Consider the following 18,770-nt stretch of genomic DNA (forward strand, 5'->3'; position numbering starts at 1 on the left):
CACCGTGTCTGTGTCCCCCACCACCGCCAGCAATGGCGCACCGAGGTGGACCAGCAGCAGGACCTGTTCCACTCGCTGGAGGACGAGGTGCAGAGGGCGCGCGCCGTCAACGAGCGCATGTTCCGCGCCCACAGCGAGCGCGGCCCGGACGTCGATCGCTTCAAGGAGAGGGCGGATCAGCTGTGCGAGCGCTGGCACGGCGTCCACAGCCAGATCGACGCCAGGTGCCCCGCCCGCCCCCCTTTTAGTCGTTGTGATGACAATGACCGGAATAATAACTCTGCACGTTTGGTATTCACGGCCCATCCCAACAGACGGGGCGAGGCGATCGCGACGGGCGCTATGTTTCACTGCCTGTTGGGGGGGGGGCAGGGCGATGTTGTAATTGTTTGTTTTGACTCAATGAAGTAATTTGCGAGTCGTTTGCCTTGTGACGCCGCCAGCACGCTTGGCCTACTCGTTCACAAAGGGATCTTGATCGTCTGCAGTGGAACAGAGGGGAGAGATGTACTTTTTTTTGGTAAATACACCCGCGGTTTTGACCAGGGCGTTTGCCGGACCGCGAACCTCTGCAACAAGCGGGGAAAGGCGTTACCGCTTGGCAGCCGTGTCAATGCCTCGCATACATTCGCGCAGCTTATAGCCCGCTGAAGCGTTGCGCGCATGTAACAATTTCACCTACCAGCACGCGGAGGCGAAACGCTGGGCATCGTGCCGAACAACAACATGCGGCCCTTTGTGCAAACGTATCGCGTTGACATTGCAGAGCGCGGGAGCTGGAGGGCCTGCAGAAGCAGCTCGGCTACTACACGGAGACGTACGTGTGGCTGGACAGCTTTGTGCAAGAAGCCACGGGGCTCCAGGAAAGTCTCCAGTCCGCCAAGGCCACCGACAGCCGCAGCCTGACTGAACAGCTCCACCAGCAGCAGGTGTGTTGTGTGTACGAGCAGCCACTCGATCTGGCCTCTATATGTGTGTCAGGCCCTCTGGAAATCAGTGGAAGTAGTCTGGCTCTTCTTAAGATAAAATAATGAGCAAACAGATTGTTCTTCTTGGTTCTTTCGGTAAAGTCACGTAGAAGGGAAGTAATAAAATAATAAAAATAAAACATAATAAAATAATTCTCACGACGTTTTTTTGAAGACCTGTCTCCCCAACAGAGCTGGTCTTCACCTGAGGACGGCTGCTTGCGTTGTGGCCGAAACGTCGTGAGAATTATTTTATTATGTTTTATTTTTATTATTTTATTACTTCCCTTCTACGTGACTTTACCGAAAGAACCAAGAAGATGAATCCCTGCAGTCACGAAAGCTTTAAATCGAAATTTAAACAGGTTGTTGTTTTTTCCTTTGTTCGCCTTCCTTACTTCAACGTCAACATTCGTGTATTTTGTTTATACTTAGGATAATGAACGCTTGCTCACATGCCTCAGGAACTGAAAGTGCCTTACATCACACCTCATGTGAGCTATTCCAATGCCCTTCTACAGTCTAGCCAAGGGCACCCTCAGTGGCAGTTGTCCCTGTGCAGCACTAGATGTTTACGGTACCGGCTCTGTGGTTTTTCCCCATTGAGTAACTTATCAATCACAAATACAATTTTGCTGATTTGGACCATGGTACCTGTACACATGGACTGCTATTCTTCGTGTAACGTCACAGGAACTCCAACGTTCCACTCAGAATCAGACATGGCGCATCTATTTATTTATTTATGGTAAATAGACCCTGCTGTTTCAACCAGGGTGGCCACTGGTCTAGAACCGTGAACCTCTGTAACAAGCGGCAATGAGGGCTTGCCGCTGGGCCGTGGAATGTTTTGCTGGGCCAAGTGCTCCAGATGGAATTGTTGGTAAGCATTCGCACGAATATTGCGAGGCTGCGTTTTTTTTTTCAGAATTTGGTTGTGGAGTTGGAAAAGAACCTTCCCAAGCTGAACGAGTGCCAGGAATACTCCAACCAGTTCTGCACTGGAGTCAAGGTGAGCTCTAACCCTTTGCCGCTTTCAAATCACCATGCTCGTCCGACGTGTGCTCCCGGAGTGAGGCGGTGAGGTAAATACATATCAGGGAGCGGCCTCGTGACACGATTCGGCAGAACTAATTCTGGAATCGCTCGATTAGGTCTCTGTTACCAATACTAGGCAGCATTCTATCGTCCTTTTTAGAGAGTGGCTCACCAAATTTAAGTAATCCGACATGCAGTCGTGATATACAGCCTATGTGGCTTTACAAATAAATTACCACAGTGTTTTGTGTGTATGTGTGTGCATTCATACATACACGATTAGCCTCAGACTATCTACTTATAACATTAGAATGCCTGGTATAATTTGGGATTTTTATAAAATCAACATTCAAATCCGGCATCGCGTCGGCAGTTATTCCAGTACCGCATTATCACGTTGGCTGTTTCATCTCCGTGATAACGGGAGTACTGAGCTACCCAGTTTGCATTCAGTATTCCAATGCTGCCCCTTTTTCTCTCCAACCAGGACTACGAGATGCAGCTGATGACCTACAGGGCCATGGCGGAGAAGGCACCTGTGCGCAAGCGAATGCTGCAGTCGTCTGCTGATGTCACAGGGCAGCAGGTAGTAGGGATTTGGAGCCACGGGCTCTTTGCCACAAAAGTGGATCTTGCATTAAGCAGGGGGACTACAGTATCAATGTCACGATTGCGTAGTTTTACAGAGTTGTGCGTTGTACTGATCCCCGTTGTGTTTTTCGGGATGTATCACCGCGTGTTGTTTGGCACAATGTCCGACTTTTCACTCCATTTGCTGGGAGCTTATTCAGGAACTGGATGAAGCAGTTGACGTTCTCCGTCGGTTACATTGATCTTGTATGCACAAGAGATGAAACACAACATTGGCTGCTCAACTTAATTTATATTATCAAGGAAACTGTTGGTGAACTGCTACATTCAGTTCCCGAAGAAGCTCTTAGCAAGTGGAGCAAAGCATGATGCCAAACAACACGCAGTAAACAACGCACACGAAAAACTTACAATTTTTGTGTGTTTCATGCATAATTGGGAAACTTATTTTTTGCAAGCTTCTTATGCACTTAAGTAGGTTATATCAACGATAAAGTTATTTGTTCAGGAAAGCTTCCATAAGGGTTAAGACTTTCGTTCTTTGTTTTTCACGGAGATCCTGCAATGGGATGTTTGGCCAATTCTATTGCAAGGAATAGTTGGAATGTGGGACAACACTGGAGTCACCCGGAGAAAACCCACATATGTTCATGAGGATAGCGCAAAAAAAAAAACTTTTGCGGCACTGCCATCTCCGGGCTCCATCTTCCACCCAGTGGGTTTGGGAGTTGTCAAAATCTACTTGATCCATTGCCCCTCGCGTCCAAAAGTGCCGGATCACAGATATTCAACACCAAATGCGCCTGTGACTTAATTGTTCCTTCATTCTCAACAGAAAATTATTGACTTGATAGGTTCCAAGAACACAGGATGAGATGTTACTATTCTTTGTGCAATCACTTCCAAGAGTTCATTAACAGTGAGCCTGGTGAAATTTGGGGAGCGCATCGTCAGTAGTGAACGTTTGGTTCCTAGGGTGTTTCGGTCTTTCACACTATACACCCTCCCCAAAGGCGGCCAGCGACAGGGTGATCAATCCTACGCTTGCGTCCCATTCCCAATTAGTCATAGGAGTTGCCTTGTTGTTGATAGCCAACATCCCATAACATATTCGTTGTTAAAGATTGGCTTTTACCTTTTAGGCAATGTGGCCCTTTATTTTGATACAGATGCACGTCCTTGACGATATGTCTGTGCATTATGACAGACATGCAATCGACGTAGATACTGATGCACCTATTGGCTTCAGTATTTAATAATTTCAGCCCAAGACGTATTTGTGCGCGCTGGTTTTTCTACCACGAGAATCTGGATAACTAGTGGCTTATGCATATATGAGAAAGTGGGTCTGAGTTATATTAGCCTGAATCACGACCGCTTTATGAACAACACTTCTCTACAGCAGCGTTGACATTAATCACACTCTCGTGTTGTGCAAGTTGTTTTTGCTTTAATCCAGCCCCCTCGGCGAGAACGCTCCTCGTTCGCGGAGCGGATTGTGTACATCTCGGTTGACCGCTGCGCACGTGTTTGGATCGCCAATGACTTTGCGAAATGTTGTTCCCCCTTACAGTTCATGGAGCTGCGTAACCGTTACAGTAGCCAGATTACTCTGGCTCGACAGAACGAGAAGTTCATCGGCGACACGCTGCGGCGTGCCCGCGACGACGAGGTAGTGTCGCTAACGAGTTTTACTAACGACGCGTCGTGCGGTGACGTCGAACAACACTGGGCAGGGTCATGCCAGAGGCATGTACCTTGTATTCAACTCGAGTTGTCGGTGGGAATTTACCCACAACTATTGCAATTAATGTCACATTTTTGCGAAAATTTGAATGATGAAAAATATTTGATCATATTTGGATTCGGCGCCTTGGAAAATCTCTGAATACAAACTTCCCCAGTGCTCAGTTAAAACACAGAATAGCTCAACATTTATTTTATTTCCCCCATCAATTTTCTGGTGCTCAATTTTTTTTTCGGTTGTGTAAATTTATAATCATAGGTATGACTACTATATTGGCATGTTTCAGCTTTATACCCAACATCATCAGAATTTTCATGAACTACTTGCTAACTTATGCCCATCTGTATTTATGAAATGCCTGTATGTTCATATCGATTGACATTGATGGCAGTCAACCACAAACAGTGCTCATGGGACAGTGTTCCGTCTGCTGATTTGTTTAATTCCAAAAATCGCTGTTTGTGCGTGGAATTGGCATGGGCTCCATGTAAAATAGTTTTACGTGAATCTTGACGAAGGCTCATTAATTGTAAATAGTGTTAACCAGTCACGATGTTATTCCTTCATTTATCTTTTAATTTAGTTTCTGACATCTCGTTCTGCATTTGACATGTAGCGCACATGACCACTACAGTGCTCCACTTGTGAGGCACAGTGTGTGCATTGTGTGACATTAAATGTTTGAGTAACGGACCTGAAGTTATGGTCATTTTAGATTCTAAATATTGAAATTTTTTTTTTACTCGGTTGAAAGTAAACCAGTGTTGTTTTGACTAAACAGATTCTCTCTCAAATGCTGAGAGAAACTGTTGATTCCTGCAGCGATTAACGACATAAATGTTTTTTCGTGCAAAAACATTTTGTTACTTTTGTGGTTTGTGTAAGCAGCTTTTGTATCTAACACTACTAACATTTACGAAATGTAAATATGAAGTGATCTGAACTGTTGTTCAGTTCACTTTGATTGTACGTGTGTGCGCTCGTATGTGTGTGGGAGTTCATGCGTTGCGTTTGAAACAAACATTTGCTGTGCTGCAGAATGCTTGCTTGTCTGCATTATGAAGCAATACTGTGGCACATCCCGATAAGCCCTTTAGACTCTTCCACCAAACTGATCTGGTGCACCGTTGTTGCAGCACACGACCTGTGATGGACAATACAGCGTGCGCGCGATGAATTGTTTCCGAAAACTAAAATCCTTCGTTATTTGCCTTCACTTGTGTATGCTGAAATATAAATCTATATATACATTAGGGTTGCCATGATGTATGTAGCAATGCTACGATATATCGGATGATATCAAGTCCACAATAATATCGTCACTTCCTGACAATATTTATAACGTTCACGTGAAAAATATACGTAGTTTTTCATTCAATTGCTGCTTCATAAAACGTGTTTTGCGTAACTTGACAGCATGGTGTTTATACAATGCCATCAGCATCATGCATTGTCAAGTAATAATGAATAAAAACGACTTCTGCTCAGTTTATTTTGCGTGAACTGCAGTTTAATAACTTTTGAGCACTCTTTATTTGTGCTAGAAGTACATAAAGGCACAATAATAAGACGAGGCAGATGTGAAATACAGATTGAAGGTTAAGGAAAACTTTTATCGAGATTCTAAAATCATGAAATGTAATATCACAAAGTAAAAAAATTGTACCGTGGCAGCCCTAATATACACTTAATTGCCCAACATACAAAACTAAAAACTATCCTGCATGCTATGAAAGGTATCCCAGTGCAGGCCAAGTTAAACAAAAGATATTCCCCATAATATTTTGTAGTGGCAGCATCCTGTAGTAAGCAACACAGGTGTCGGCTATACTCGAAGGAACGGTATACTTTTTTTATCGAGGTAACAGTGTGATTTGCAGCTCCTTCAACTTAGCGGTAAGATAACGCGATGGAAGATGGGACAAGATATCTACAGCCGATGGCCAACACGTGGACAAATGTCTTATCTGTGATGTGGTTTTCCTGTCTTTGGTGTTTTTCTCTCTCTCCTATTAAGTATTCAGTTGTATTTTTACATTGCGTTACCATGTTTCCAAGGCAATGTGTAATTGGTGATCGTGAACACGGAGTGATTAGGGGTGAATCACACCATTTTAACCGTTTCATTGTTAATTGCTCGTTATGGATTGCAATGTTATTTAGTTTAATTGCTGAACTTTACAGTATTTGTAAACACCAAGAGCTGGTAAACCTATGGCATGTCACCTAGTACAATTATTTCGTGGCATTATATTTGACTGAACACTTCCAGATTATTGGTAGATTGCTTTTCATTGCACTAACACTTGGTTATTCTCCAGGATTTTCACTATCATTTGCAAGTGTGTGTTTGTGTGTAAATAGGATATATTATCCATTTTGTAGTTTGACATCCGTGTGATGCCATGTCCCTTTCTTCCTCTTTAACTCATTGCACATACAGTAATTTTGAATAACATATTAACTTACGTAATTATTTTACATGATGTCAGCATCACAAGAAGTGATCTAGAACAAAAAACCAAGTCGATTGCACGACATTTTATATACTTAATTTTCTCAATGTCCTTTGCCTCACTCGAATTACTTTCATACAGGGGAGAGCAATCGGCAATGTGCTCGCTCTGTGTTGTCGAGATCATGTGCAGAGTTTGCCACTACATGCGTTTAACACAATTCCTGTCTTTTTCTGCAGCGACCTCACGCAATAGTGAGTGTCTGCACGTGTCTGTGTTTTGTGACTCATCACAGTAACCCTATTTTCTGGCTGATGTTTGAAAAAAAACGACTAACTTTCACCCGTGACCTACTCGTTCTGCAAAAAACACACGTCTCTTTGTTTTGTATTTAAGAGGTAAACGCTGGTGGCTTTCAGAGTATCTGCCTAAATAAGCAAGGCGATGCAATTTACAGTAGTTCAATAAAAAAAGATACCTTTGTAACTAGCATCGCATAAAATAATTAAGGATTTCTACAGAACTTTTATATTTGTGTTTTCTCAGATCGTACCAAGTGTTAGCTTGGCATCCGACGTTTCGCTCCATGTGCTGGGAGCTTCTTCGGGAAATGAATTGGGCCACTCGCTGTAATCGGGGGAGAAAGTTAGTCGCTCCGTTAGGCTCCTGAAGAAGATCCCAGGATGGGGAGTGAAACGTCGGACACCATGCCAAAAAATATGCTGTACAATCTGACAACGCATCGGAGCTATCGTTAAGCATGACTTAAGCATGTGTTTACGATCATCGTAAGCTTTTAAACATTTAGCAACATTTATTTTACACACATTTTAATTAGCTTTCAGTGCAGATATTCGTTCGCAAAAAAATATTACGAATGCAATTTTTGACTACTTTGAAGTGTACATTTTTAAATTCCAGAAACATATCTTGAACATAAATGAATCTTTGTATATTTAACGGAGGGAATGGAAGCGGGAGTCGTAAGCGTTCACGGATAACTCGTTCATGTCAGTGGAGGTCATCACAGCTTCAAGTCGGCTCCCAGCGACGATGAAGAACCTGTATTGCTGCTAAAGCCTTTATCCAAGGGGCATTTGTGTGACTGCCATAACACCATGCAAGTGGCTTTGGAATCATCAGCCACACTGACTACTGCCCGCATTGCGTTGAAATGAAACTCTACATGTGTGACGTGAAGAATTAATGGCTTCCATGGCAGCTAAATTCTAGAAGTTGTGTGGCTGTGTGCTCTTCATGTGTGACTCCATAACATTTTGTTTCACTGCTTTTTCTTAACCCCTTAATACCCCAGTGTTTAATATCTTGTTTTCTACATTTCATTACCGTTTTCTTCCCCTTTCAATGTCTTTTTTCCCATTTTTCACTTTAATTTTTCCCCCTCACTTTTCTTCTTTATTCTTTCCTCTTGGTTGCGATTCTGTGTGCGTGCGGTGTGCGGGGTTGGCTCAAAGCAGGCACAGATGAGGCAGCAAACGGCGCGAGAAACACTCAGAAAGCAAGCGAAGATGGAAGCCGAGCTGGAGAAACAAAAGCAGATCTCGCAAAACTATGCCCAGGAAAAAGCACAGGCTGAGGCCGAGGCTGACAAACTGCGCCGGCAGATGCACCGAGAGACCCAGAACCGCCTCTCCTACACGGAGACGGTGACGCTGCAAAAACTGTCTATTGAGCGCCAGCTGATGGAGCTCAAGAGGCAGACGGAGCAGGAAATCGATCGGCAGACAACGATCGTTCAGGACGTTCTCTTGCAGCAGAAGCAAACCGAGCTGGAAGTGCAGAGCCTCAGGCAGGAGCTCAAGAAGTTGTCTCTGCAGAAAGAGGCCTTCGAGAAAGAGGTCATGCGCCTCAGGATGGCCGCGGAGGATGCAGCGCTTCAGAAGCTGCGTACCGAAAAGGAAACTAAAAAAATGAAGGACCTGGCTGAGGAGGAAGCCTGTAAGAGGCACAATGCTGAGCAAGAACTGAGAGCGAAGGCCATAGCAGAGCAAGAAGCGGCTCGTCAAACACAGTTTGCCCTCCACGAACTCGACAAAGTGCGCAGGGAAGTTGAAGAGGCTCAAAAACACCATGACATGGCTGAGACCAAGGCTAGAGAACAAGGGGAATTGGCTAAAGTAGCTGAACAGCACAAACAAGAAGCTGAAATAAAATTGAAGCATTCATCATTTCACGAGGAGCTCGAGGAAGGTGGCTTGCTAATGGAACAGCAAAAATCATGAAGTCGCTGATCACCGAAGTGGAACGGTGCAAAAAGTGGGCCGAGGAGGCAGAAGTTTGTCGTGATGCAGCCGAGAGGGAGCTGGAGAAGTGGAGGCAAAGGACCGATGAAGCGCTTCACTTTAAAGTCTTGGCAGAGGAGACGGCTAAAAAGAGAGCTCGTGCACAGGAGGAGGCCGAGCGCCAGAAGTCACTCGCTCAACACGAGGCGAAGGAATGCGCCAAATCGGAGGAGGCGGCTCTCCGGCAGAAACGGCACGCCGAAGACGAACTGGAGAAAATGAGAAAATTGGCCGCGGAAACCGCAAACGAGAAACGTTTGGCGGAGATGGAACTTGCGCGTTTGCGCACGTGCATGGAAGAAAATGCTCAGCACGTTGTGCTCCTGGAAGAGGAGGTAACGCGCGCCAGGGCTCACGCGTCAGAAGCGGTGCGTCAGAAAAGAATCCTCGAGGAAGAGCTCGCTAAAGTCAAAGCGCAGCTCCAGGAGCTCATTAAACTCAAGCTGCGTAACGAGAACGATCAAAGGAGATGGTCAGAACAGGAATTTAGTAAGATGCAGAAGGCCCTTGAGGAAGAAGCGGTCGCAAAGTTGAAGGACATGGAACAGGAGACTGTACAACTGAGAGCTCTGGCTGAGCAAGCAATGCAACAGAGCCTCCAAGCAGAGGCGGCCTTGGCTCAGCAGAGGGAAGATGCAAAGCAAATGTTCAGAGATAAGTTGGCTGCCATTCAGGAGGCATGCAGACTCAAGGAAGAATCGGAGCTGGCGCTCAAGGAAAAAGAGCAGGAGGCAGAGAGGCTGAAGGTTTTGGCCAAAGAGGAGGCATACCAGAGGCAGTTGGTTGAAGAAAAGGCAGCCCGAGAAAAAAAGGCCATAGAAGAAGAGAAGGAGCAAATGCGACTGCAGTCTGAGGACGAGATAAGGAAACAGCAGGTCATCGTTCAAGAAACATGTTTCCAGCGAACCTTAATACAAGAAGAAATCCAGCTGCTAAGAAATAAGGTGGATGATACTCTTCAGGAAAGGGTTAATTTGGAAGGACAGCTCCTGCAGCTGAAGGAATTGGCTGATGAAACTGCACGGCTGAAGGAACAGGCCGAGTTGGAGGCGCAACAGCAGAGACAGTTTGCCCTGCAGGAGGCCCGGAAGAAACGAGAAGCTGAGGATCACGTCCAGCGTTTGATGAAGGCTGAACGAGACGCGGCGCAGCAGTGTCGGTGCGCGCTTGACGAGCTTGAAAATCTCAGGCAACGGGAGCGCGAGGCACTGATTCTGAAAGAGCAGTCTGAGCAGGAAGCGGTCAGACAGATCGCGTTGGCAAAAGAAGCCGCTCAAACGCAAATAGAGGCGGAAACGCAGGCCAGTTTGGCGCTGCTGGAAATGAAGTGCGCGGAAAGTGAGAAATTGGCTTCTGAGGAAAAAGAGAAAATTCTGCGGATTGAAGAGGAGGCCAGCCGAGCCAAGAGGCTTGCTGCGGAGGCAGACCTCGCGAGGAAGCGGGCGGAGATGGAACTGCTTCTCTTTCAACAGCAGGCTGAAGAAGCACGGCGCCTGAAAGCTCAGGCTGAAGACTCTGCCGTGCATACTGCTCAGGCTCAGGAGGAGGCCGAACGGCGTCGAAAGGAAGCGGAGGAGAACGCGGGCAGATGTGCGGATGCTGAGGCCGAGGCCCTGCGGCAAAAGGCACTCGCGGAAGCTGAGATTGAACGACAAAGACGCATTGCTCAAGAGACGGACAACCAAAGGGCGTCGACTGAACTAGAATTGAACGAGCTACGCTCCCAGTTGGGTAAGACCAAATGTCAAAAGAAGGATCTAGAAGAAGAGCTGATTTCTCAGAAAGCTGAAGTAGCAGAGGCCGTGCATCAGAAGAGCATTGTGGAAGAAGAGCTGGCAGATCTTAAAGCTCGGATGCAAAAGGTGCTTGAAATGCACAACAACGATGAGCAAATGAAGAACCTTCATGAAAAAGCCGAAGAAGAGAAGAGTGTGCTACTGCTAGGAGAAGAAGAAAAGTTGAGGGTGGCCACGATGGAAGCAGAGCATCTCCGTGCAGAGGCGGACGAATCCGCCAGGCTGCAAAGGAAATCTGAGCAAGAATTGCAAAATCAGAGAGAGCTTACGGGGAGGATGGAGGAGGAGAAGCTCCAGGCAATCCTGGAAGGACTGCGGCTCCAGCAAGAGACGGAGGCGGTGCAGAGACAGCAAGAGAATGCGGAAGAAAATCTCAAAGCGTTGGCCGAAGACAAAGAGCGCTACCAGCAGCTGCTCGTGTCCGAGTCGGAGCTTTTCAAGAAGACGCTAAACGAAGGAGCACCGGCGTCAGGAAGCGCTGCTGGAGGAGGCGGATCGCCTCCGCCGACTCGTGGAGCAGCTCACCCTGGAGCGCTCGCAGGCACAGGAAGCGGCGGCGAATGCCAAAGCGCAGTTTGACAAAGCACCGACGTTGGTCACGGATGCTGGGCAGCAGACAGACCTCCACAAGCAAATGAAAAACATTGGCACCGACACCGTTTTTCTTTCGGATAAGGAATGCTCACGTGTGCATTGGCAAGACGGTGAAGACAAAACAACATCGAGCAGCGATGAGCGTCGTGAGGACAGCATTCCGCACGTGTCTGTGGGGGAGAGTGTGAAGCAAGGCGACGAAGATGTCATTCCGGGAGGCAGAAAATTGCAGCTTCAGCCCCGCGTAATGGTTGACACTGAGAAAATAATTCACCAAGCGGAGATTGATCAGGGACAGATAGCAAGCGCGTGCCATGATTTTGAATCTGGCAGCAAGATATGTCTAGAAATAGCAGTCCAGACCGAGCCAGGAGATTTTAGTTCAGAAAATAAAAATGGGCACCAAACAAAGCCAACGCGACTTGCTGAAAGAGATGAGTTAAGTGACGAAAAAACCAAAGAGTATGATGAAGGCACTGTTGGTCAACCTATATCAGTTGATGGGTCTTTTTTGAAAGAGTCTGAGATTAGTGCAAGCAATGCGGTAACATTGCCTACGGATGAGCATCATGTTTTGTCTCAGTGCGTGCAAGATGAGACGCTAAGAAAAGAAGAACCACTTAATATTGAGGTTTCGGCGAACAAAGCACGTGGTCTTTTCATTATCGAAGATATGTCTGTGGATGTAACATCTGGCTTAGATGAGGTTTCACTGCTCGAAGGGGAAGAACATCTTGGCAGAAGTGAGAATTCAACAGTTGTTCTTGAGCAGGGAGGAATCCGTCATGCGTTGGAAATGGGAGGTACTACTTTAACATCTGACCATCAGTGCGCAGAGGTTGAGCTCATTGCAGTTGAAGATGACAAACCATCAAATGTAGAAATAACCGGTGGAAGACAAGAAGATCAATGTGATGCCAGACTCGAGGCAATGGATACCCGTGCAGAAAGTGGAGTGGTTGAAAAAAAAGAAAAGAAACCACGCGATGAAATTATTAGCTTGAGTGATCATCTGAAGGCTGGCGATAAAGCAGGTTTAGTGACGGAAGGAGCTGAACCTGTATTTGAAACAGAAAAATTGCCCATAGACAAATCTCGTGAAACTGTAGTACAACAAGAATCCCATAATGACTACACGGGAATACTGCCTACATATGTTGACGCTACTACGTTAGTCGGTGAACAACCGTTGGAAATGACGGTCACTGAGGGTGGTAGTGCACGTGATTCACAATCAGAAATTACGGGTACTCGCTGTGATCAGGGGCCTGTCGTTGATGCCAGTGTTCAGCAAATGGGACCTTCCGATTCAACAGCAACCACATTCGGGGCTCAATCTGAAGTCGACGCAAAGACGCACCCAAGTATCGTAAAACTGGCGGTGGGTGCCGAAAGGACGACACTTCGAATAACAGGGGGTGCGCAAGGTGGTCAGACGGAGCCCATCGCAGACACCAAATTTACAGAGGTATTGGTGTGGTCATCTTTGACATTAAGTAGACGTGTGGTCTGCAGTCGTATGAATACCGTGAATATTCTCGTCACACAGAAGGTATATTTTACTGGTGAAAGTCAGGGTCGTTTTTTCATGCGTTGCCATTTTATTACATTTGATTAGTGTCTTTTTGACATGATTCTGAAAGCCACCAAGCCCTCCCTATGCATGCATAGCTTTGATCTTGTATTTGTGCGTGTTGTGTTTCGTCTGTGTGATTTTAAAACACACCAAGCTTCACCTATTGTTTTGTCTTCCACACTGGAAGCAGGGACTGCACTTGCATATTGACAAACGTTAGCCATGCCGTTTTACATATATAACTATTCCACACCTCAAGAACAAAAGTTAACATTTTCACACCTGGGACTGTTTTAAACATGTCATCGTTGCGGGTGACTACACCTTATTCTTTTTTTTTTTACCACCAATCGTTGCCTTGTTTTTTAGGATTATTTGCCTCATGACATCCGTTCTTATCGCTGTGAAAGTGAGCGTGTTTGCCTGACTACTTTTAAAGCAAGTTTTTGTCTTCTATGAGAATAGGCAGATTACTTTGCTATAATATTCCGTTTCTTTAACTCTGTATTCTACACAATACTTACAAGCGTATGCCTGGATAAACATCACAAGCCATTCATTCCTAAGTAGTTCACGTTATGGCCCCATGATGAACGATTGTAGGGTTTGAAATGGAACAACTCCGAATTATTGATCAAGAGTTACAGTATTGAAAATGTTTGAGCTATTTTGCATGATTTTGGAAATGATGGAAAAACTCCAGTCTTGCATCAAAGTGGCAAGAGATGAATAATGCCTTTAGGACATGATTCTATGAATCATTGTGCCAATGAATGTTCATTCCAGGGCATTCATTACTAGCTTGTTCAACTGGTGGTGGAGGGAAATGGCCTTGCTGACATTTGCTTTTTTTGCAAAGGATGCATCTCATGATGCATCCTGCCCTGGGCTGAAAGCTGCACTGCCTCTGCAAATCCTCTTGCCCTGTCGCCACCCCTTCAAGATGATGCACCGTGCCAAAATTCAACTCTGATCGTCACTTTAATTCTATTGTAGAAAACACAACTTTCAGAAGCAGCCCTGCAACGTCACACTGAACAGCAACACAGGCTGCAAGAGGAGCAGAGGCATCGGCAGCAGTGTGAATTCTTACTATTGCAGCAACAGCAGCAACAGCAACAGCAGCAACAAATGGCGGCAGAGATGTCACCTGAAAGGGGCGGAGGAAGACGGGAGACGATACAGGTCCTCAACGGGAGCCCTCTTCAGCAGCCAAAGATGTACCAAGTAGAAATGAAACAGCACGCCAACGTTGATCAGCCGAACTCGCCGACCAAAACGCGACGGAGGTTGTCCAGTGGCCGCGACGTGTCGAGGAGCAAGCAGGCAAGCAGCGTGCACGAGCAAGCTCTTTTGGCTGACAACATCGCAATCAAGTCGGCCGCCGAAATGGAAATAATGAGCTTGAAGTTGAACGCGGAGGACGAGCTGAGGAGGCAGAGGCGTTTCGCCAGCGACGTCCAGCGGCAGAAAGACCAGGCTGAGCAAGAAGCGCAGTACTTGCGCGTCCAGGTGGATAAGCTGACGAACCAGAAGGACGGGGTGGAGGCGGAACTGGAGAAGATGCGAGCGTGCTGCAAGCAAACGGAGCGCAGGAAGCAAGTGTCGGAGGAGCAGCTGGTGCTGTTGCAGAGAGAGATGCAGGATGGTCACTTGATCCGGCATCAGCTGGAAGAGGAGCTGCAGCGTAGGGAGAAGGAGCTGCAGGACAGCATGGCCCAGAAGCAGAGAGCCGAGGAGGAGGTAGCCCGGAGGACGTGGACGGAGGAGAGGCTGAGCATGCAGTGCAAGCTGTCCGAGCAGGAGCTGCAGCGCCAGAAGGCGTTGGCGGAAGAAAAGTTCCGCCAGCGCGAGACGGCGGAAATAGAGGCCAAGCGTCAGCTAGCCGTGGCGAGGGAGGCTCTCCAGAAGGAGGCGGTGCGGCACATGGACATGGTGACGAAGGAAAGACAATTGCTGCTGGACATTGAGAGTTACGTCCGAGCCAAGGAGAAAGATGAGAAAAGCATGCAAGTGCTTAAGCAGCGGATTGACGAACTTTCCAGGTCGAAGAATATGTCTGAGCAGGAGCTCGGCCTGTTGAGAAATCAAATCCACATGGTGCAGCTGGATAAGGCGAAAGCGGAAAAGCGCATCGTGGCCCAAGAGGAGCAGATCACGCTGCTCACACAGAAGCTGCGCAAGGCGGAAGAGCTCACACAAGAGAAACTGAGGGCGGAAAATGAGTACCTTAGAAAGATTACGAATCTTGAGCAGGAGCTGTTAAGCAGCAAGCGGTCGGCCGAAAGTCTGCATGGTAACTTGACTGAATTGAAGAGGGAGTATGACCATCAGCTGCAGAAGCTGGGAGAGCAGTCGCAGCAGGACATTTTAATGCGGGAGTCCGCAACCAAGATTTCCATGGAAAGGAAGGAGATGCAGCTGAAACAGAAGCTGGATGAGATGGCCAAAGAGCGATCTGTGCTGGATGAGAAGGTGGTGCAGATGAAGAGCTACTCGGAGCAGATACAGAAGAGCAAGTGTGAGGCGGAAAAGGAGGCGAGGGACTTGAAGGCGAAAGTGGATCTGGCGGACCGCGACAAGTCAAAGCTGGAGCAGGAGATCGTGAAACAGAAGGCCTACCTCGAAGAGCTGAAGAACCAGAAGGGCCGAATGGAGAAGGAGATGCAAATGAAGCAGGCGTCCGAGCGAGACGCCATCAGAAAACAGAGAGAGTACGAGTCGGAAGTGGTGAAGCTGAAGCAGACTGTGGTGGATACGGAGCGCAAGCGTCAGCTGTCGGAGCAGAGAATGCAGCAGCCGGGCGTCAGCAGCAAGCAGGAGCGCGAGATGGAGCAGAAGCTGATGCAGGAAATGGAGAAGCTGAGGGGACTTGAGCAGAAGCAGGAGGAGCAGCGGCGCTCGCGCGACTTGCTCGAGATGCAGAAAAGTAGCGCGGAAGCGGAAGCCGAGCGTCAGAAGAGGCTCGCTGGCGAGGAGAAGCTGAAGCAAGAGGCTCTCAAAACGCAGCTGGACTTGATGCGCAGGAAGCTGGAGATGTCCGACGTGGAGAAGAAGAGAATCGTGGATGAGCTTGAGCACTTAAAAAAAATGGCAGAGGTATCTTGCCCATCGCACACTGGCAGTTGCGTCTAAGTCGTGCATAGGGTGTTTCATAATAATTATGAATTTTTTTATAATTGGCATGAAATTTAGTCAGACGGGATTGTTTTTCGACAGTGTTACTGTATCAGTAGAAGAGGATATATATTTTTAATATAGTGGGATTATTCCTATGTTTATAACATTTGTGAGACAGATATTTTCTGGTAATTTAGCAATTCTAAAGAATATATGCAATTATAAATAATGCAAAATGCACTCTTACAAAAATTACGTGGAAGAAATGGCCAATTTATTTGAGAAAGGTTATGCGTTTTAACGTATTCATATTATTGGTCTGACTTGGTAAGCTTTTGGACAGCCCACATTCATTTACACAATCCCAATTTAGAAAAAACAGGCAAACATGTGCAGGTCTGAATGTGTTCCTTTTGTATTCCCTTTCAAAACTTTTCTGTCCTATCAACTTTTTTTTTCCGGGAAACATTGGTGGTGGTAAAAAAAGAAAAAAACATCCGTGTTTGTTTGTGCACAACCCTTGCAGGATGCATGAACCAAAACTTTTGTGTCCCAAGGCTTCTAACAGTTTTGCCACATCATAATTACTTCCTAACATTGGCGCGGCACTTGTGTGACAAGCGCGATGCAATTCAAACGTGCTAATAATGTCCTTGGCTAAGCCAGTTTTTCACTTCATCAGCTATCTTATACCCCACTGTTTTATTACAAATTAACACACTTATCCTGATGTGACTGTGACCACTCTCTGTTTTGACAGAGCATTTAAAATACCTGTTTGTGGAGAGAGGATATATTTTCATTACTCTTAGTCACAGTTGTGTTTTATTTAACTATCTCAGGTTGGCACTGGCCCTCTTCGTGTGTTCAAAAAGAAAAGAAAGCTAACTAGCTGGACAAATGGGTCTTACGAATGTGGGAAAAAAAGTAATGTGTGCCTTAAAAATACTGACTTTTTGTAATTTTCCGTCTTGGTGGTGGGTGCTTAATTTTTTATCATACCTCGTAGTTTTAACGCCGCAGGATATAACAACATTCTATACACATGCAGTCGTGTTATATCCCCTGAAGGTTTTATTTTTTCTAGTTTTTTTTTCTGCTTGGTGGCTGTAACTTTTCTGGAAAATCCATACCTTCCGCTGGGATTATTTTACTATTTATATATATTCTATTTCCTCGTTCTGTATTTGGTAAGCTTGCGATCCATTATTTGTTTTCCAAACCCTGACTTTTTTCCTTTTACCTTCTGTCATTCTGAATACAAAGGACCTCTACCTGTTATTGTAGACATCTATATACTTAAAATATCATAATATACCAAAAACATGGAGTGTAGTTATGTAAGCCCTTATGTGTATAAAATATATTTTATGCATGCTCTCTTTAACATTATGAATCCCATGGCTTCTTTCAGTTGCATTATATGTAGTGCATATAATCACTTTCATCTATAATTATTTGCATGTTCATAAAGTACAACTAACCATATTTCATTATACCGTTCTTAGAATTGTAAAGGCAATATACTAAAATATGCAGTCTATTTAAATATCATGTATTGCAATAGACATGCAAATGTTGGGGCCAATATTGGTTGACATTGGACCAACGTTGGCCCAGTGTCATCCAGCATTGACCTAACGTTGCATCTTATTGGGATGCTATGCAATAATATTTTTTAAAAATCACACTATTAAGCTGAACTAAAGTAGCATGTAATTATTGTCTTAAAATATTCATGTTTTCTAGATTTCCCTCACATCCATACTTAAGAAACACCACTGCTCCCTATTTACAATATGCATGCTTCATCAAAGCCACAGGGCTTGCCTGCTGGGAAAGAGCCATGGGAAAAAAAGCATTTTGAAACCTTGGCCTGACAAAAATATGTCTTGCCAATTTTTTTTCCCCCGCAGAGGACTAAATTAGACGAGTCGCAAATATCTCACGAGACTCAGGTGCTGCACAAGAAAATTGAGGAAGAAGCCTTTAAGCACAAGACTGAGAGGGAGACGCTCTTAATGAAGCAGAAGCTTCTCGACGAGGAAAAAGGAAAGCTGGAACAGATGTACGAGGAGGAACTCGACAAGGCCAAGGCCTTGCTGATGGCCGAAACGCGGCAGAGAAGGCAGCAGGAGGAAGAGAACAGGAATCTGCGTGCGCAGATTGAGGAGGGCATGAGAAAGCAGAGGAAGAGTGAGACGGAAATACAGCAGAAGCAGAAGGAGCTGATGGACATGGAGAAGAAAAAGTCTGACGAGGAGAAGCGCAGATGGGAAGGGGAGAACCGACTGTTGCAGCAGAGGCTCCGAGACTTGGAGCACCAGCAGCGGATTTTGGAGGAGCAGAAGAAATTGGACATGCAGCGTCTCGAAAAAGAGAGGAAACTAGAGCTTGAAAAGTTAGAGCAGAACAAAAAGCGAGAGATGGAGGCTCTGCAGAAGCTGACCATGAAGACCGACAAGGTCGCCGAGAGCAATGTCACTATAACTAGGTCAGGTGTCACTCACACAGAAAGCAACAGCAGCAGTCGCCAAACAAGCGAGCAGCAACAAAGTCCTGGCGATAGATACAGCCAGGT

General features: G+C 46.0%; 2 protein-coding genes across 2 annotated transcripts in view; both read left to right on the forward strand.

Annotated features, from left to right (window-relative positions):
• LOC133344209 (microtubule-actin cross-linking factor 1-like) overlaps positions 1 to 18,770 on the forward strand; it is a 151,372-nt gene that overhangs the window by 35,297 nt on the left and 97,305 nt on the right. The window contains exons 24-28 of the mRNA XM_061554252.1: positions 31 to 224; positions 767 to 929; positions 1,897 to 1,980; positions 2,494 to 2,592; positions 4,171 to 4,269. Coding sequence (XP_061410236.1) covers positions 31 to 224; positions 767 to 929; positions 1,897 to 1,980; positions 2,494 to 2,592; positions 4,171 to 4,269 — 639 coding nt within the window. The remainder of the gene's footprint in view (positions 1 to 30; positions 225 to 766; positions 930 to 1,896; positions 1,981 to 2,493; positions 2,593 to 4,170; positions 4,270 to 18,770) is intronic.
• On the forward strand, positions 8,930 to 18,242 carry LOC133344210 (plectin-like). The gene is made up of 2 exons (XM_061554254.1): positions 8,930 to 12,961; positions 18,106 to 18,242. Exon 1 carries the CDS (start codon positions 9,040 to 9,042, stop codon positions 11,476 to 11,478), a length of 2,439 nt encoding a protein of 812 aa, XP_061410238.1. The 5' UTR covers positions 8,930 to 9,039; the 3' UTR covers positions 11,479 to 12,961; positions 18,106 to 18,242.

The sequence above is a fragment of the Lethenteron reissneri genome, chromosome 19 (genome assembly GCF_015708825.2).
Source record: "Lethenteron reissneri isolate LAM-NWPU_2019-01 chromosome 19, ASM1570882v1, whole genome shotgun sequence".
Taxonomy (NCBI): Eukaryota; Metazoa; Chordata; class Hyperoartia; order Petromyzontiformes; family Petromyzontidae; genus Lethenteron; species Lethenteron reissneri.